Here is a 21,723-nt window from a genome sequence, read left to right as displayed (position 1 = left end):
ATAAGCATTACATTGTAGATGTACATTGTTATAAAATTTCAAATCATTTCCATTCACAAGTGACTTTTGACCTCCCAGTCAGTTTCGAAGTACGATGCTTGTCTAACATGACAGTCGTCGTATGTTTGAATTTCGGCTGCTGCTAGATAGAGTCAGTAGAATTGTTGTATTAACCCCGTAATTATCTTGTGCTCAAATAGCCGGTTGTGAAGTCTGTCGATAAAGAAGGGTCAAATCTTTAAAAAACGCTTGAGCTCAAGACATTTTTCCAATCGCAAGCTTTACTAGTCCGGAGCTTCTACTCAACATTTGATGGAATAGTTAAAATGGAACAGCAAAAGCGAGCCTCATAATGAATTGAAATCGATTTCACTGACGCTTATGGAAGCCAATTTTGGAATCTATCGGACCCACCTCAGCTAAATCCAAAGTTCCACCGTTGCGTGACGATATTCAATTGAAGATGACGCTGTCGGGCCCTGACTACAATCATTAGTTGATCGAGTACTAAAATCATAAGTTTGAGATCCCATATATCATTAAATAACCAATCAGCAGATTTTAAAACACAGCTACCATGGGTCGTATGCAAAGATTAAATCAAATGATGTTCCATCATATACGATACTATACTATACTATAGTATTTAAAATAGTTTTAATTCCTTTTTGCGTTTTGCTGGTTGCAAGCATTTAGGGGACCCGGGGCAAGATGGGCAAAAGTCAGCACGTGCTTAACCTTCTAACATTCTGCCGCCAGAAAATAAGGTCTTCAAGTTATGATGAATGCTTTATTTATAGAATTAACCTATTTTAAGCTTTGACAACAAGTACTTTGCTAGTTAGGTCTTTTCAAAACATTTTCTAGTGATTGGTTCAAATGGTTCACCATTTTGAAAATACATTGAAGTCGACTTTTACGCGGAATCAACGCGGATTTTTATGCGGATTTCGAAACTTATGCGGTTTTTACATGAATTTAAGAATTTACGCCCACCCAGTAGCTTGGAGGCAGGGATGGTTCGATCACTTTGACTCAATTTTGATTCATTTGACAGTAGCGTCCTAACCGAGCAAAATTTGACAAATTGATGTATGGAACATTTGTAGATAATAACTAGATCTACAGTTTTGCTAAATAAAGTGTTGCTGTATCTTTTATAGTTACGGTGCTACAATGCTAGTACCTCATTAGTAACTAAATGAACGTTCATTTAGTTACTAAAGAGGTACTAGCATTGTAGCGCCGTAACTACAAAAGTTACAACAACACTTTATTCAGCAAAATTGTAGATCTAGTTATTATCTACAAATATTCCATACATCAATTTGTCAAATTTTGCTCGGCTGAGACAGTAGTGTCAAATGAATCAAAATTGAGTCAAAGTGATCGAACCATCCCTGCTTGGAGGTACGATGCTGACCTAACAAACCGGTCATCGAATGTTCGAATCTCGCTTAGTAGTGCTGCTAGAGTCATTAGGATCGTAGCACTAGCCCCGTAATTGTCCTGTACTCTAATAACCGGCTGTAAAGTCTGTCGATTAGAAAGAAGGCTTAAAAAGACGTTTATAACACAAGACTTTGCTTTGCATTCAGAATTTACGCGGTTTATTTTTACGAGGAACGTATCCTTCGCGCAAAAAAGCGATATTAGTGTTGTCTTACCGGGGTAAAGTGAGCATCATTTCAAGGGACAGTAAAAATGAAAAGAACCGACAAGGTTCATTGTTATGAGCAGGCATGGCATGATCACGTTGACTCAATTTCCATTCATGTGACTGTACCGGTCCAGCCAAAAAGAATTTTAAAAAGTTGCCAATGAGACATTTGTAAAACTAGTAATTATCTGCAGTATTGGCTGAATGAAGCTTTGCTATTCCTTTTAAAGATGTGGACAAATTTACGACATTTAAGGAAATTTCTGGGAACAAAACACATCATCAAATTATCTTCTGGCTAAGCAGCAAGCGAATAGTAAACAGAATGGACAAGTATACAGCCAGAAATGAGACTAAGATTTGATTAAGAAAAAAAAAAATTAAACAAATAGTTCATCTGTCTGTCGTTGTGTCTGTTGGTGACTACTATAGTGTGTTTTGTATAATCTTTGTTTTTGTTTATAATTCGGTTAGATAGTTAAATTGCTAGATTAGTTGGACCTTTGTCTTGATAACACGTGCTTTTTTTTATCTAATAACGATTCGATACTTGAATGGGCAAGCAAAATTCAATAAGCGATTGAATCAAACTAGTGTCTAAAGCTATGAACAGTTCGAAATTACGAAGACATCAATGTTTGCTTATTAAAGAAGCTATTCCAAAATAATTAGGTACTTAATGTGACAAATTCCAATACTGTTGATTGTTTCCTTACAATATTTCCTATTGGTATTCTGTTTTTATTCCATTCGATGGCTATTCAATCTGCCTGCTACGATAATTTGCCTATCACTGGATGCTTCGTATAAATGGATAATGTCTAATAAAATGTAGATTCCAGAATCAATTCACGCTTTATATTGATTGAAAGGAAATTAAAGCGTATGCATTATTCCTTTGGTTCAACAGTAAATCATTTTCTGTAACAATATCGCACAATAATTTGGTTTAAAAAGGAAATCTGGCTTAGATGTACAATCATTGGTAAAAGAATTAGGTATGCAGTCATTGGCATTTTACCCTATGTGTTTGAAAATCAGTACAATCTGATCAGAAGGGATACATTTTTTGCTTTATCTGTTTTACAGCTCCGATTCTTGTAAACTAGCGACCAAAAGTTACAATACATTTCTTTTAACCCATTATGACCCGGGTATACCTAAATTTGGACCAAATGAAGTGAAACTCTGTAATCTATTATATTATGGCTCGAATGTGTCGGGAAACGCAAAATCGTCATTTGGAATGCTTTCAAGGCCAAAATATCGCAGGTTAAATATTTTATAGGCTCAGTTTCAAACAAACAAATTACAAAGTTTTTTACAGATTTCTTATCGAATTTTGTGATAGACTTTACATATAAATACTAATTTACATGGCAGGTAATGTTTCGTCACTAAATGTAGACTTTTTCATGCATTTTGAAGACAAAAATTTTTTCGCCATTTTTTCAACTTTTTTTCCGCCATTTGTTACAACTTTGCACTGTTGAAAATACAGATGAAATGACAAAAACTGACAAATTATAGCACACACACATCAGATTGATGTCTTATCTCTCTTGTAGTGATATATTAACAATGCTAACTATTGACATTCAGCAGTAAACAGGTTTTGAAGATGAGGTATGATATATCATACGCTGGGTCATAATGGGTTAATACCTGACTCACTACCACACTAATAATAGTAAATAGTAATTTGCGAATAGCATTATTATTTGTCAAACATACGTTCCATCAAAATCGTTGCCTTTTTATTCATACTAGTCGAAAAGCTCGATTTTAAAGCCATGGTCCGACTTCGTCGAAAGGGGGTTCGTCAAGATGAATTGCAACCCGCTTGACTTAACGCTTCGTTCTCTATCTCGTGCTTTCAACAAGCCAACAGGATGCCACAAAAAACTTCAACTGTTCCCACCAGTACATCATCAAAACATTAAATAGAGTCGAAATAAAGTACTGAAATCACAATGCTACTGGTTGACAATCAATTATTCCGGAAAATGCTTCGTTTTGGACGACGAAAGTTACTACACATTCCCGCAAATGATCGATACTATTCCATGGCTAGTTTTACTGCATCTCCGAACATAAAATACAAATTAAGCATAAGTTTGAATAGAAAGTGATGCTGTACATTGCCATATCCCTGAGAGTTATTTCTAAATCATGGTTCAAGCCTTCCGGTTTGCTATCAATCAAGATGGGTACCAGAGCGAATGTTTGAAGAAAATTTTGATCGCATTTCTACAAAAACATCATGCAGATGGACAATACATTTTTAAGCCGGATAAATCAACATCGCATTACGCTAAAAAACACAATCGTTCCTAAATATCCATTCGATTCCATTTGTACTCAAAACCAACAACCCGACAAATCTGCCTCAGTCGAAGATTTCTTCGGGATTTTGAGCTCCTTGTTCTACAAAAATAACTGGAGAGTCACGATGCATTCGCAGTTGACAGAACAGCCGTTCAACGCTTCTGTTCCGACAACAAAAGGAAGCTTCGCCGAACTGCCGGTTACTGACCGTTTTCAAATGTTCACTAATTTTTTTTTCAACAATGGACAATGTCTCTTTAATCTCAGTAAATCAGATCTTACTCGAATAACTTCGTCTTTTTTGACAGCTTGAGAAGTAAATTCCAAAATTTTAGTTGTCACCCATTATTCACTGCATTCTACTTGCCAATCTGAATCTTGCCAATCTGAGAATATATTTTCATGATCAGAATTTTTATTTCAAACAAAAAAAACTGCGTTTCGAATTCACAGAATTAATGATGACTCATTTCTCCTTAACCGATTGAAAACAAATAATTTACTTTGATGCCGGTATACGGCGGCAAATCGCCTATCCGAAGGATGGTTCAAACCTCTGCCCATCAAAATTTTTGGCTCAAATATATTTTTAATTTATTGGGTGGTTGATTTTAGATGTTCCATTAGAGAATTATTTTTTGAATTAGAGAAATAGTAAATCGGGAAACAAATGTAAAACTTAAGACATTCAATCTTGCTATTGTAAGAAAAGCTTTAGAAGATGAAGCCAATTAAATAGAAAATACTTTAGAACACGCATTACTTCGTATATTAAAAGATTGCAATGATTTTGGTATCCCATTGCACACAGTGCTTGACTAGCACTGGAGCACGGTATATCGTTGTGTTTATGCAAAAACAAAACGCGACAAATAGACGAAAAACAAAAATTTGTCTACTATAAATTGTCAGTTGTTTGCGATCTTAATAGGGTTCCCGGTCTACAACGCGCAATACTATTTTGTTTATATGACCATCCATGTGAGCTAGCTTAGAATAATTAATAGTTTGGTTGCAACTAATTTTCATCTTAGTGTTTTTCTTCAAAGAATATCTTGTTAGGTAAACTTTCTAGTTAGATTTTTCGATTCGAGCAGCCGATTTTGAAGTTTAATTTATTTTAAAACAGCGCTTAATTCTAAGTGTGCTTGAAACACAAAATATAACACACACATGGTTTTGAAGATATGTTAAATATGTTCTTAAATTCCAGAGAATTGTTCTAATTGTTTTGCAATTTGGCATAAGAGTATTGTTTTTAATGGATGGGTTAAACACATCTTTTACGAGCCATCGAGTAATTAAAATTATGGTACGGAGCAAAAATCTTCGAATTTTTGATATCCTTTCTTAACCATTGTAGTAATATTAACTACTATGTATATATTTTTTCTTTAAGTGCTACCTATCAATTAACATAGTTAATTGATGACTAGTGACTAGTGCTGCTTTTAAAGTAATTTTACAATTTGCATAGCATAATTTTTTTTACATTGTGGTTGTCTTCATATCGCGTGAAGATTCATTTTAGTGATATTTTATTAGCTACCAGACCACGTCTTTTTTTAATCATCACTTATCAATTATATTAAAACTCTTTCCACGATAATTTTTAGGTTTTATTCTTAATTATAAATCTGCCTCCAATCTCGCCTAGCTGAATGTTGATATGAAGTGTTTTCGGATAAGAACATAACACCAATTTGGGTTGAGCAAACTCGTTCCTCTTTCTTTCATTTACTGCCACCATAGTATAGTGCTCAGTGCTCATAGACTGGGCCCCGTCAGGCGGCCCCGCTTGGTCGGCCTTATCAAAGGGCCGTGAGAGCTTGTTAATGGCAGATGAAGGTGGTCATCACTGCAAGTTGGCGTGACGTTCTAACCTTATAGTCAGGCCTATTAAAGGCACATCGCTGTTTGCACTGATCGCAAGATACCGCCGGTCCGTACTTTAACTCGGAGTTTGTACACCTAGTCGGGGGAATGGTACAAATATGTTTGCGTCATAATCAAACGTACTTTTTGGGCTTAGAAGCAGTAATTCTTTTCTGCTGATACTGTTGATAGGTTTTTGCGGATTAAGGATATAACGAGGAAAGGGGAAGGACAGAACTGTCTGAAAAATTATGCAATTTAACACAAATAATTCTGCTCAGTAAAAATCGGTTGTTTCATTGCGTTGATATATAGCAGGTACTGGTTAGTTACATTCCATAATTTCACACAACAGTTTTTTTTGTCTCGGGGTAGTTATGAGGATTCCGGAATTTTACAATCGACATGAAAAGTGAAAATAAACAAACCTTTGGCACTTGGAGCCGATGAATGCCGCGATAATGTTGCAAAGTTCGCAGGCGGACGGTTTACCATATTGTTTAACGTTCTGTTCGCATTTTTTGCACACTGCTGCTGTAGATCCTTTGCTGGTTTGCTCAAACTCAGTGCGGCAATATGTGCATTTTACTATCGCTGAAGATCCGCGACAATCCTGAAACAAAGAAATGGTTTTTCAATTAGTATGCTAGAATTGATGCTAGAATGCTAGAATTGAATTAAAATTAATGAAATGCATTTCAGATATTGCATTCGGATAATTTAGCACCCCCGTAGAGATTATATACAGCATATACGAACAGAATTTTATTTTTATTTCACGATCGTAGTCTACATATATTTAAGTATGCACACAGAAAATTTGATGCCTATCCTTCAAACATTTACGAAGTTACACGAAGATTTGTAAGAGCGTTTCAGAGTAGTTGAAGAAGGAACGTGAAACTAACCTTTTTCTCAAAATTCATTTTACCAAGTCAGTGAGAAGAATATTTTCTTCGAAGGTTTTCTTCACATCCATATTTTTTTTAGATTATGGACAATGCAAGACGAAAATTACTATGAAAAATAGTTTTTTTTGTGTTTGAGAAGCCGCCGTTTTGTCAAAAATTATTCTTACCTTAATTCTTTCGATTAATCTATAGATAATATATCATATTACCAACTTCTTTTTGATTTGTTGATTTCCGTTAATTCAGTTCATAGATATCATCATGTTCTGTTATGGTATTCATGTAAAAAATTTAGAAGTGTTCCAGGAGTTTAACTATAGCATAAAATACAGTCGAAATATAGTTATCCTAACAAATATACCAATTTTTGTTTTAGGCAGTTAAAAAATTTTCACTAGAAAGATACTAACAAAACTGACATTTTTAGGCCGCTCAACTGTATAAAACCCCTTAACACATTCATTCTACTTATCACATGAACAATAAAGATTCTCTATTGCTTGGAAAATATCCTGCTGACTTTCGGTGTTCACAAAAGGTAATAAATACAACGTCACGAATAACAGATCAATAATTTCTTTGTGTGGAGTCGAGTTCCTCATAACTCGAGAACTAATAAAGTGGAATCAAACTTGGCATGTGAGGGTTTTTAGAGGCAAATTTTTTTTCTATGATGAATTAGGACCCTTCCCCTGTTTAGGAGGGGGGCTCCCATACAAATAAATTACAAATATCCTCATAACTCGAAAAGTAATCAAGCAAATGGAACCAAGGATGCATGAATTTATTTTATGATGGTTTGAGACTCCTCACCCCTGTGGTAGTGGGATAAGGACTCTCATACAAATAAAACAAAAATTGCCTCCCCGCAGAAATCACTTCTGTCCAGGTTTATTTGTTTTCCTAGGTCTACTGACCTCTATTATTTTCCTTCAGTTGGGTCCAAACGAGCGACAGCGAGTAAGGAGAGGATCATCCCTGCGAAATGGTACTTTCCACGAAAAAGTTGTCCATGAAATGGTACATTCCGCTTAAGGTTTTTCGCGAAATGGTATTCGGCGAAATGTTATACAATCACGGCGAATATTGCTATCCGCTTTATTACCCGCTTTCTGGCTAAGCAATGGGGGAGTTGTTTTCTACTTTACTGAGAGGAAAAATTGCAAATTTGTATATTAAACTGCCCATGCTTTCATAGTTGCGTAACTGCCAAAATGAATCATCTAAGGGTGAGCGCCTCAGAAACTTCAAAACTCGAAACTGTGACAAAGATCATCCGAGATTGATGATGATTGATGATGTACAACACAGGTTAATTTGTGGCAATACGAAGTTTGCCGGACCAGTTAGTTACCTTATAAATTTTGTTTCCGTTTGCATTAGGAATATTAGGAATAAGTAAACACAGTATAAACTGATTCAAGATATCTGTCAATGCTATAAACCATTTTTTTTTGCATGCCAGAAGGGCATTGGGTTAAAAGGCCACTGCGACAGTCTTAATGATCGTCTTTTGTGGCAGGTCCCGATTGCTGTACACAGTTTACGGATCGCTCATACCCATTGATGGAGTTGAGCGGAATAGTTGTAATCCTGTGCCCCAATTCGGTACCACATGGTTTATAAAGCCAATGGCCGTTTTGGGATTTAGCTCCCAAGCTCGGCGATGATTTAAAATATAGTTAGCATACAAGTACGATGGTGGTCTAGCAAGCCAGTTGTCGTACGTTCGAATCTTGGCTAGCCAGCAATGTCAGTAAGATCGTTGCACTAGCCCCGTAATTGTCCTGTACTCCAATAGCGTCAACCCTGATAATCGATTTCGAACTGTATATTTTTATTTTGTTACTGCTTGACTACATTTAGGGGGACATGAACGACTAAAAATTTTGATATAAAAATAAAAATTTTCATATTTCGATTCTACAGTATTTTTCACTTATTTTGAAACTAGTAATGTAATGATTCGATCGCGGGAAGTGGACGAAAAGCGATCATACACATAGTTTCCATACACATACATATAGTTTCCAGTACGGCGTGGAACAACCTGGAATAAAACGCCGCTCCTATAAAACACAATTTTGGAATTTTATGTACCTTTTTCTCAGAAACTACACAACGTATTCAAACAAACTTTTTTTGTTTTGTTGGTAAAAGCTTTGCAAAGACTTTTATAACCGTTAGAGAAAAAAGAAAATGAGGGCCAAATTTTGTTTTTTCACCCTTTTTTTTATTCTTTTTCTATGTACGCTCAAAAGCTTTGAGCTTGAATAAGGAGTACAATATATGTACCACTAATACCTTATTTTATTATTTTTCGATAATTCGATAACAGGTTGAAACCGATTTGCGTGTGTCGAGACGCTTAACGAATTGGCGACGAGTCAGTTTAAATTTATTTCCGTCATTTTCACGTTTTTAGATTTAAGGTTCTTTATGTCTTGGTCTAGTTTCTTTTTTTTGCTTGTTGCGTGATTCTAACGGGTGACAACTAAAACTTTGGAATTTTTTTCTCAAGCTGTCAAAAAAAGATAAAGATAATTTAGTAGATTTTGTATAGGGGGGGGGGGCTTCCATGCAAATAAATACAAATTTCCTCATAACTCGAGAACTAATCAAGCAAATGAAACAAAATTTGACATGTGGTTGTTTTTGGAGACAAGAATTTTTTCTATAGTGAATTGAAACCTCTCCCCACTTTAGGAGGGGGGATGGGCTCCCATACAAATGTAATACAAATTTCCTCATAACTCCAGAACTAATCAAGCAAATGGAACTAAATTTAGCATGTGGGTGTTTTAGAAGGCAATTTTTTTTCTATGGGGAATTGAGAATCCTCCCCTCTTTAGGAGGGGAATAATGACCCCTCTCCTTTTTAAGAGGAAGGGACTTCCATACAAATGAAATACAAATTTCCTCATAACTCGAGAACTAATCAAGCAAATGGAACCAAATTTGACATGTGGGTGTTTTTGGAGACAAGAATTTTTTCTATGTGAATTCTGATGTGATGTGATGTGAATTGAAACTTCTCCCTACTTTAGGGGGAGGGGCTCCTATACAAATGAAATACAAATTTCCTCATAACTCGAGAAGTAATCAAGCAATTGGTACCAAATTTGGCATGTGGGGGGTTTGGAGGCAGGAATTTTTTTAATGATGTTTTGAGACCCATCACCCCTGTGGTAGGGGGATAAGGATTCTCATACAAATAAAACCGAAATTTTTGCGTAACTAAAAAACTAATCGAACTCGAGAAATTTTAGACTCTTTCATAAAACATTAATCAATAACAAGACCACCTAAAACTATCAATAATAGTAACATTAGATAATTCAGCGCGAGACGGCCACAGGCCGCGAGTGGTGCCGGCGACTTGCCGTCGGAAGCGCTGGCTACTGCGGGGAGCGGCCCCCCGTAGAGATCACCTCTATCTAGGTTTATTTATTTTCCTAGATCTACTGACCTCTATTACTTTCCTTCAGTTGAGTCACCCCTGCGAAATGGTACTTTCTACGTAAGAGATTTTCCATGAAATGGCGAATACTATATCTGTTAGGGGCATTGCTTATTGGAACCTACTTCCAAACGAAGTTAAAAACAGTTACACATTCAATTGTATTTCGGCGAGATTGCATGGCCTGGTTCAATAGAGAATATCAGCAAAATTAAAATTAGTTTTTATGTATGAAGTGTACAGAACTGATTTCAAAACTAGTTGTGGTAATTTAAAAGGTTTACCTTACTCAGCAACAATTAAAGATAATTAAGATAAAGATAAAGAATATTTAAATGCTATCCGCTTTATTTTATCAGGTTAAGCAATGGGGGGAGTTGTTTTCTACTTTACTGTGAGGAAAATTTGTATATTAAAATACCCATGAACTCCCCAGAAACTTGCAAAACTCAAGATTGTGACAAAGGTCATCCAAGATTCACGATTTATGTACAACACAGTTTAATTTGTGGCAATATGAAGTTTGTCGGGTCAGCTAGTACCTGGATAAAAATAAAAAAAAAACACACTTGCGGTCGAACCATCTGAGCCCCGAACAAAGTGCGCACTGTACAAAACGCTAATTAGACCGGTTGTCCTCTACGGGCACGAAACGTGGACATTGCTTAGAACCTATTCTAGCAATGTCCACGTTTCGTGCCCGTACCTACGAACACTCGTAGAACGGCAGGTGCTAAGAACCATCTCAGAAAGTGGTTAAAGCTGGACGGATACGTTGGGCAGAACATGGTTGCGAAAAATGGTTTTCGCATCGAATCCGAAAGGAACAAGACGAAGAGGGGCCGGGGCACAGCGAGTGGGGTGGCAAGACCAGGTAGAGTAAGATCTGGCGAGCACTGGGCACAGTGGGGAATCGCTGGCCATCAGCTAAAAAATGAAAATTCATTTTGACTCTCCACTATATTTTTCCTGTAATTCTATACTATTGAAGTGCTCAAATCCAAAATTTTGGATCAATACGACCTATTTTGAATTTTCTACGACTTTCTAAAATATGCTGCGTCAGCATGTTTTAGCGTTATTTTGAAAAATAACGCAATTTCAAAATTATCTGGAGGTCTAACCGTAGCTCGGATTTTAACAGTATCTAAGGAAAAGTTGTTCAAAAAATAGTACTGAATAAGTCAAATATATTAGCTATGTACTAATTTTATTATAGTATGGCACAATTTTAATTTTAATTAAAAAAATGCGATATTTTTGCATAAAATACGCTCGAAAGTTTTGAAGCCAAGGTTCGCCACTATTGACACTATCGGTAAAAGTTAGCTTAAAATATATGCTTCCAAATGAATATAGTCTGATTTAGCGCAGAGTAGCGCAGAGCATCATTTTCTTGAAAAGAAAGAATATGTTTCTTGTACGTTACTAACGCAGATTTTTCAAATATGATTCAAACACTGTCAAATGGTAACAAATTTACTGCTCGCTCATTTTGCATGAATTATATTACAAATTTTCATTTCACTCGAATAAAATTGTTCGCCATTCATTATTAGACTAGATTCAACTTCTTTAAGCACTTTAACGCTCTATCGATACACAGTTATTATTCAAGTGCAACTGCTTCCAGCAATAGTCCGTTTTCAATTTGCATTGACGCTATTGTCATTTTTTGCAACAAACGATATTGTCAGTTTAGGTTCAGGGGAATTCCATACCTATTAATTAATTAAAAGATTGAGTAATATTCTCATAGCATTTTCTTGTTCAGAACACGTTAATCCAGTGAAATTCAAAACTTGTTTCGATGCCGCAAAACTTTACGTCGGGTTATATTCCTAGTACTATAAGCCAACTGTAATGCACAGAATTTTAGTTTATGGTAGTGCAATAATTCAAACAACTATATTACCGATAGGAAGAATGACAGAATAAGCACAAGAGGAAAGCAATAAAGTGATAAGAGTAGTGCGCAAGAGAACATTTCACACGTAAAAATCAGCGTGAAAATACAAATCGGAGTATAATTGAATGTATTTCTATAACTATTTCTACGGATCCGATTATCAATAGTTTTTTATAAACGGAACAATACAACTTTAAAAATCTTCCTGATGCTGAGGGTGTTATATTACACCTGAAGAAAAAAACGTGAAACGAGTGATTCTGCAGAAGAGGAAGATGATAATGAAGAAGAAGGTGAAAAAGACGAAAACGATGAAGAAGATTAAGAAGAAGGAAATGTTTTTATTTTTAATTTTTCTAGGGTCTCCCATCTGCACCAGCAGCCAATTGGTTGCAAATTTTGTAACTTTTTCAAAGTAAGTGCTTGCATGATGCTCTTTAAAATAATTAATTTAGGAAGTCCACAATACCTTAGCGAAAAACTGCAACCGGCTCAAAGTACTCTTACAAGAAACTATCTATTACTCCGTTTTCGGACAACTCACTACCAGAGCACTCTATTTGTTAAAGGCATCGTTTTCTGGAACATGTTACCTAGCGAAATAAAAAATATTCGTTCCGCAAGTAGGTTTCGTCGAGAGTGTGTGGCATGGTTAGACCACTGACGAACTGACAGGATACATAGAAGAAAATCTTTTAAGGCTGTGAACCATTTCGTGAAATTTTTAACTTTTTAGTTAAAATTTGACAGTTTGATGGTTATTTCTCCTCGAGTGGTTAAAATCAGTTCAGAATGCGAACCATTTCATATTTGACGTATTGATAGTTTTTTTTTGTTCAATGAGAGCCTATAAGGTGAGGATGAAAATATTGTTTATTCTGTTCGAGTTAAAATTGGATGAATTTTTGATGTTGATTTGCTTTTATTTGATAGATAAAATTCATCTCATTTCAACCCGGGTTGTTTGAACAAATTTTCTATGCGATAAGCATCCATACCAATGCAAAAAAATTCCAACGAAAAATCAGTGAAACACGTCGAAGCTCTATTCCTCACCTGTGCATATCTCATTGGCTCTGAAACGAACCATCGAACTGTCAAAACCTTGGTCAAAACTAACCATGCTCCCGAGCAGGGTTATTTTCGAAAAACCATCGAACTGTCAAATTTTAACCAAAAAGTTAAAAATTTCGCGAAATGGTTCACAGCCTAAAAATCATCGTCCTACACATTTTTCATGCACACTAGCACCCTCTGTTATGCATGTTGCGGAGTAGCTTGCATTTGCAGGGTTTTATGCTGTAGGGTTTTTACATTTGTATGGTTTCATAGTGAAAACTCGAAGCAACACACGCGCGCCGCGATGTGGCCATGTTGCGAAACATGCTTTTTTGAAAAATAAGTCGTTTTCGATTGGACGATGGAATTAACGCGAGTGTATCGTCTGTTTGTCTGTGGTTAGACGCAAGGAATCAGCAATAATCTAATACGATTTAAGGAGACACCGAAAGTGGCTAACGTTATTGTGTTAGAGCGACACACACTGTACTGTACATCTCATGTGTTCGTTAAAAACCTAAACGTTTATTTGAATGTTGCATTAGTATTGGTAATATATGTCAAATGGCAGAGCTTGCAAACATAAACACAGTTTATCCGCAGCCAACCGCACCGACTACGAACATCCCGAAATATGGTTTATTTTCTTTATCAAGAATTTCTGATTCATCTAAGATTTGCAGCAGCAATCCTATTGATCCTATGCATTCAATAGGATGGCTAATTAATCCGTTTGCATTGAAGGCGAGTTTTTGATTGCTGATCAGCTGTTAGTTTGTTTACATTCTCTAAGCTTATCGATGCGGCAAAAGTAGAAAGCTCTTTAAAAGCTCATTGATGTGGTGCTGTTTCCGAAACTTTGAGACCGTGGTGCTGTTTTTTCGGAAAGCGCTAGTGCAGCGAAATATGTGCGCAACGAAATATGTATTAACCAATTCCAGATTATACGTTTTTTGAACACGTAATGATCTATATGATCCGTTGAATTTATTTTCCATTAGTAATTACGTTTTGCTGAGCGTTTGTTGACATATACCGGATACCGAATGGAATGACAAGATTTAGGAAATTCTAACAGCACTGGGAGCGCTGATTACGTGCTCTGCCAACACATATGCATTTTTAAGGCACAAAACAATACATGCATCGAACGGTAGCCATTTATCCTGCCATCTTTGAGCCATTTTCGGTTTCCCCTTAAATACTGTTTTTTCACATTTCTTTATGTAACTTTCAAACTACAAGCCCAATCGTCATGAAATTTGGAAGTTAAGGGTTTGTAAGGCTCCTCATTCATATGCAATCAATTTGGTTCAAATCGGTTAAGGTTCCTATGAGATAATGAAGTCCCATATTTTTCGTATTTTTATACATAACTTTAGAACTAAAAGTCCGATCAGTATGAAATTCAATTGCGACCTATGGGACACCTAGACCTTTCATTTGACACTAAGGACATTAAAATCGGTCCAGCCATCTCCGAGAAAAGTGAGTGAGATTGAAAGCGTTACACATACACACACACATACACACACACACACATACACACACACACATACACACACACACATACACACACACACACATACACACACACACACATACACACACACACACACACACACACACACATATATATATATATATATATATATATATATATATATATATATATATATATATATATATATATATATATATATATATATATATATATATATATATATATATATATATATATATATATATATCTATATAATAAAACCAAGTTGGTTCGTTTGTTTGTAAGGGATAAACTCAAGAACGGCAGGACGGAATTGCATGATTCTTTTTTCAGTTGATGTGTTTTGGTTTGCGTCAGGTTTATATGTACAAATAATAATGAAATTCTAAGCGAAAAGTTGGAAAAAAGCAAAAAACCGTTATTTTACTTTTCCCGCCATTTATCGTATACGCTATGTTTTAGACTACTATGATTTTTATCGGTGCAAATCACCCGGCGTCGCATTCAATATGAAGCGTCGTTGCTGGGCTAACAAACATGTTGATGAGGGTAACTTTGATTGAATGGTCAATAGTGCCTGATTTTCACAGAACATCTGTTCGTTACAACTGTGTTAGAAATACTGAATACTGAAATACTTAGAAACTGAGTTAGAAATGTTTGTTCGATTTAATCGACGTTTTTCGGCGAAATAAGTATGAAGATTTTTAAATACCAGTTAGTCTGGACGTTTCGAGCTACTACTGGTCTTCGCTCATCATCTGCGAACAACTTAGGTTCTACTTGGTTTATCTTTCTCCAAGTCCAAGTAGAACCTAATGGACGAAAAAGTTGTCCGCAAATGATGAGCGAAGACCAGTAGTAGCTCGAAACGTCCGGACTAACTGGTATTTAAAAATCTTCATACTTATTTCGCCGAAAAACGTCGATTAAATTGAAGAAACATTGCGATGGCGGCGATTATCTTCTGATTAGACTTCTAAAAGTGCAAAAAGGCTCAAAAAATTATAATTCTGTTTCAAATTGTTTTGAAATAGCAAAGTAATAAAGAAGACAAAAAAGGGTTTAAGACAAGGCGTACATTTATTTGCATTTTCGTATGTTTGAGGAGCCCAGCAAGAAATGAAATTAGCAAATAACATTGATTATATTTTGAGGAATAATGAAACCTATCGGATTGATATAATATACTAACAAAGGTAATTGTTTGAGGACTTTCACTAGAGTATAATTCATTCGATAAATTCTTACCAATCGATTGATAAGTAAAATTAAAAATCTAATGAATCTAATTGACATGCTCATTTCAAACATATGAATATCAAATTCAAATTCAAAAATTACGGTGGCAATCACAACAAAGCACTGATTTCGATAGAGGAAATCGAAAGTGTCAACAAATTATATGTTTAATAAACCAACAATTTGCGTAAAAAAGAACATGCAAAATTTCAAATCAATAATGGGGTAATGCACAAAGGCGAAAGAAAACATTTGAGGGCGTTGAAGAGAACAATAATTGATTTCGGCGGCAATGAAAATATAGTTGGTGGTGCAATGATTCTGTTCTCAAAAAGTTTTGAATGTATATTGCATATCATTAGACAGTTAACTGCAGTAGACGGAATTAGGCGTTATATAATAACATCGAGTCTACTTTTACAAAAAATAAATTGACACTCAGCACAACTGTAGGGTACTGAGAATTGAAAAATCAACATTTTCTACATGTTTTTAGCGTATATTTGGCAATAAATTTTACGATTTTGATTGCCATTTCTAACTAATGGTTTAGTACAGTTGTAAGAAACAGATGTTCTATGAAAATCCGGTAGTCAATTAACCATTCCCTCAATAGATAAACTTCTCAAAAACGCACAAAACTTAACCTACACTTTGAGTACATCCAAAATTTACTATTTACGGCATTTAATTCAATTGGTGGCAGTACGAAGTTTGCCGGGTCAGCTAGTATATATATATATATATATATATATATATATATATATATGAAAGAGCATAAAATTTCCTATTAAAAGTGGATAAATTAATAGCATTTGCTTTGCCCAGATTGTTTTGGAAAGCAAATATGTAGCGTGACGTTACAACGCGCCAGAAATACGACTTTTGGTTAAAAAACATAGAAACAAGGGATAGCTCCTTAAGGAAAAAAGATAGATCTCTACTATCTTCGACGAAAATGTGCAATTTAATTCGATTACCAATTTCTTAGAACATCTAAAAGGCGTACGAAGCGGTATTGAAGAACTAGATCGAAAAATTTTTTTTAAGGGTGTCCCTAAGAGTTTTGCTCTATAACTTTTTTCATGTAAGAAATATAAATCTTCAGTATTCAACGAAGTTTCTTGAAATTAGTTTTTTTTACAAATTTTCTGTAGACAGCAATCATTTCTGAATTGAAATAGAGAAAATATTTTTTGTATCTGTTTGAGGACACCCTAATGTCCGAATATTTTTTCACCACAAGAAAGTGCTTTTTAAATGAAGAAACTTTCTTGAAGCAACTATAATGCTATGTCTTAAGGTTTTGATGCTATTACTTATGTCTCACTTGTTTTGAATCCGTCCGGCTGGCCACCGTGACGTTACAACGCGAGCTTCAATCAGTTGTAACTTAGGTTCTACGTAACTTATCATCATTCTTTAGGCACCGTTTTAAAGGTATTTTTGAGTACAAAGAGAATACGGATTATTAGATTGTTCGAATTTGTACTTTTCTGCGAAAGCGAAAAAGTACACCTTTTTCGTGACGTTACAACGCAAAAAAATGGCCCTATTTCATCCACTTGAAATACAAAATAACTGCAAAATTACATCCAAACTATTTTTGGAATAGATTCTGCATATATTCCTTTGTAAGTTGGTCGAAAACAAATGATATTATGAAATGTTTTAGCGCACTGTAGCAGTATTTTTAAAAATATCACGAAAAATCATTTATTTCTTGTAAATTTCATTTATTTTCGATACACGTTTTATATAACTTCCGAAAATGCTAGAATATCAGTCATGGCAGTTTTGAAAGGTTCAAACATTGCCCAATTATGAAAAAATATTCAATACTGCTAAAAGCAACTTTTATAAAATGTCTGGTTGGTATACCGGCCCGCGGAATGTGTCATATATATATATATATACTAGCTGACCCGACAAACTTCGTATTGCCACAAATTAACCTGTGTTGTACATAAATCATGAATCTCGGATGATCTTTGTCACAATCTCGAGTTTTGCAAGCCCCCCAGTGGGCGGCGCTTCCGACGGCGGGTCCCCGGCAACACTCGCGACCGTCTCGTCCTGAATGATCTAGTGTTACTATAGATAGTTTTTGTGGTCTTGTATTGACTAATGTTTTATGGAAGAGTCTCGAATTTCTCGAGTTCGATTAGTTTTTGAGTTTCGCAAAAATTTCTGTTTTATTTGTATGAGAGTCCATATCCCCCTACCACAGGGGTGAGAGGTCTCTAACTATCGTAAAATAAATTCAAGACTCCAAAATCTCCCACATGCCAAATTTGGTTCCATTTGCTTGATTAGTTCTCAAGTTATAAGGAAATTTGAATTTCATTTGAATGGGAGCTCCCCTCTTAAAAGGGGAAGGGGTCGTAATTCACCATAGAAAAAATTTCTGCCATCTAAAACTCCCACATGCCAAATTTGGTTCCATTTGATTGATTAGTTCTCGAGATAAGAGGAAATTTGCATTTCATTTGTATGGAAGCCCACCCTCTTAAAGGGGAGATGGGCCATAACTCGCTTTCTAAAGAAGAGAGGGGTCTCAATTCACCATAGAAAAAAATCTTGCGTCCAAAACCACTTACATGTCAAATTTGGTTCCATTTGCTTGATTAGTTCTCAAGTTATGAGGAAATTTGTTTTTCATTTGTATAGGAGCCCCCCCCCCTCTTAAAGTGGGGAAATCCATAGAAAATATACCAAAATATACAAAAACACCCACATGATAAATTTGGTTCCATTTGCTTGATTAATTCTAGAGTTATGAGGAAATTTGTATTTCATTTGTATGAGAGCCCCCCCTCTTAAAAAGGTAAGGGGTCCTAATTCATCATAGAAAAAATGGTTGCCTCCAAAAACACCCACATGCCAAATATGGTTCCATTTGCTTGATTAGTTCTCGAATTATGAGGAAATTTGTATTTCATTTGTGTAGAAGCACCCCCTCTTAAAGTTGAGAGGGGTCCTAATTCACCATAGAAAATATTTTTGCCTCCAGAAACCTCCACATGCCAAATTTGGTTCTATTTGCTTGATTAGCTCTCGAGTTATGAGGAAATTTGAATTTCATTTGTATAGGAGCCCCCCCTCCTAAAGTGGGTAGGGGTCCCAATTCATCATAGAAAAAATTTTTGTCTCCAAAAACACCCACGTGCCAAATTTGGTTCCATTTGCTTGATTAGTTCTCGAGTTATGAGGAAATTTGTATTTCGTTTGTATAGGAGCCCCCCCTCTTAAAGTGGGGAGGGGTCCTTATTCACCATAGAAAATATTCTTGCCCTCGAAAACTTTCAGGTGCCAAATTTTGTTCCATTTGCTTGATTAGTTCTTCAGTTATGAGGAAATTTGTATTTCATGTGTATAGGATCCCCCCCTCCCATAACGGGGAGGGGTCCCAATTCATCATAGAAAAAATTTTTGTCTCCAAAAACACCCACATGCCAAATTTGGTTCCATTTGCTTAATTACTTCTCGAGTTATGAGGAAAATTGTGTTTCTTTGGTACAGGAGCCCCCCCCTCTTAAAGTGGGGAGGGGTCCTAATTTACTATAGAAAATATTCTTGCCCTCGAAAATCTTCACATGCCAAATTTGGTTCCATTTGCTTGATTAGTTCTCGAGTTATGAGGAAATTTGTATGGAAGCCCCCCCTTTTAAAGAGGAGAGGAGTTATAATTCCCCTTATAAAGAGGGGAGGGGTCTCAATTTACCATAGAATAAATTCTTGTCACCGAAAACACCCACATGCCAAATTTTGTTCTATTTGCCTGATTAGTTGTCGAGTTATGCAGAAATTTGTGTTTCATTTGTATGGGAGCCCCCCCTCTTAGTGGGGGGAGGGGTTTCTAACCATCACTAAAACCTTTCCTGGCCCCAAAAAACCTCTGCATGCATATTTTCATGCCGATTGGTTCAGTAGTTTTCGATTCTATAAGGAACATACGGACAGACAGACAGACAGAAATCCTTCTTTATAGGTATAGATATATATATATATATATATATATATACACTCACAATCAACCAACCGCCCGCCCACACACACACACATACACATATACGCACCTACACACACATACACATACACAAAAAAATGCTCAGAAAATGCAAATTTCGGCAGCATGACAAATGTTATTCTGCAAAAATTTCTGCTTATCATGCTAGTTTTCGCGGCTGCAGAATAACGACAGTGTGTTGCGTGAGTTATTTTCATTTTATGGATGACGGAAATCGAAACGATTAGTCGATATTTTCTTCTTCGTCGCACCGAAAAACTTAGGAAATTTGTCTGCTAGGAATTTTTTAATGACAAAAGGCATTTAAATAGATCTCAGCTCACTTTGATCGATCGCGTATGAAAGTCAACAAACTAAAATATTAGCGAATAACTAATTTTGCATTGTGCGTCATAAAAAACGCTGATATTTTTAATAATTTGTGTTGGATAGGACGAGAATAGGCAATTACGACGAATCAGTAACATACCCTACCAAATATTCAGATTAAAAATGAACTCGCCTAATCTGAACGAGTTGTCTTCCATATTATGGGGTCCACTGATTAGGTTAACAGCATCAATGCAGTTTCACTGAACAGTCTAGTTTTTCTTTTACAAATTTTCCTGATATGACAGACAAATTCCTGATATGGCAGATTTCTTTGTGTCAATGTTATATCCCGATGAGATGACCGACAACATGGTAGTAAATTTTTCGACAATTCCGATGTCCAAAACCGTTGTGAAAGTCGTTATTAATACATTTTCAAAGAACCTCTAAGCTGTATTCCCTTCGTTGAAAGAGCCTGACTCATATTTAGGCATATCAATTACATATCAATATCTCGTTGGTACTTCTTCCATCTGTTCTGTAGCTTATAACAAAACAGCGACGTGTCTTTGCAACTTGCATTTAAAATGCTTATCCATGTCAAGAGGAGCAAACTTATTTTTCACGTAATCTAAACAGTGATGGTTCTTATCTTCTACCCTGAAATTGCATTTTTTCACCCATACTTCGATTCTTAAACAAATGGGAGTCGTCAATCAGATTTTGACGTAGGACTACGTCTTTGTTTACTATACTGGGACTGGGTAGCACTTTGTGAAAACGAGAATAGAAGTGTAACGTTTGAATGAAAGATTTCAAATGCTAATAACTACTTAACGAAACTGAACAATTTATATGTCGTTGGATAGATAAAATGCAATTTTATGGAGGCCAATTTTAAGGAGGCCGTAAGAGGGGGGGCTCCCATACAAATGAAAACAAAAGTTCTCAAAACTCGAGAACTAATCAAGCAAATGGAACCAAATTTGGCATGTGGAAGTTTCAGAAGGCAGGATTTTTTTCTATGGTGAATTAAGACGCCTCCCCTCTTTAAGAGGGGGGCTCCTATACAAATAATATGCAAATTTCCTCATAACTCGAGAACTAATTAAGCAAATATACCAAATTTGGCATGTGGGGGTTTTTGGAGGTAAGATTTTTTTCCATGGTGTGCTGAGACCCCTTTGTCTTCTAAGAGGGGGGGCTCTTATACAAATGAAACACAAATTTCTTTATAACTCGAGAATTAATCAAGCAAATTTGGCATGTGGAGGTTTCAGAAGGCAGGATTTTTTTTATGATGTACTGAGACCCTTTCCCTTCCTAAGAGGGGGGCTCCCATACAAATAATATACAAATTTCCTCATAACTCGAGAACTAATCAAGCAAATGGAACCAAATTTGGCATGTGGGGGTTATTGGAAGCATGAATT

General features: G+C 35.8%; 1 protein-coding gene across 1 annotated transcript in view; it reads right to left on the bottom strand.

Annotated features, from left to right (window-relative positions):
- The window catches only part of LOC128733539 (protein starmaker), a 37,891-nt gene that overhangs the window by 5,813 nt on the left and 10,355 nt on the right, over positions 1 to 21,723 (bottom strand). The window contains exons 2-3 of the mRNA XM_053827191.1: positions 6,292 to 6,476; positions 5,872 to 5,959 (exon numbers count right to left, since the gene is read on the bottom strand). Of these exons, the coding sequence (XP_053683166.1) occupies positions 5,872 to 5,959; positions 6,292 to 6,476 (273 nt within the window). The remainder of the gene's footprint in view (positions 1 to 5,871; positions 5,960 to 6,291; positions 6,477 to 21,723) is intronic.

The sequence above is a fragment of the Sabethes cyaneus genome, chromosome 2 (genome assembly GCF_943734655.1).
Source record: "Sabethes cyaneus chromosome 2, idSabCyanKW18_F2, whole genome shotgun sequence".
Lineage (NCBI taxonomy): Eukaryota > Metazoa > Arthropoda > Insecta > Diptera > Culicidae > Sabethes > Sabethes cyaneus.
The sequence above is the reverse complement of the archived record's forward strand: the minus strand, read 5'-3'. Positions and strand labels throughout refer to the sequence as shown.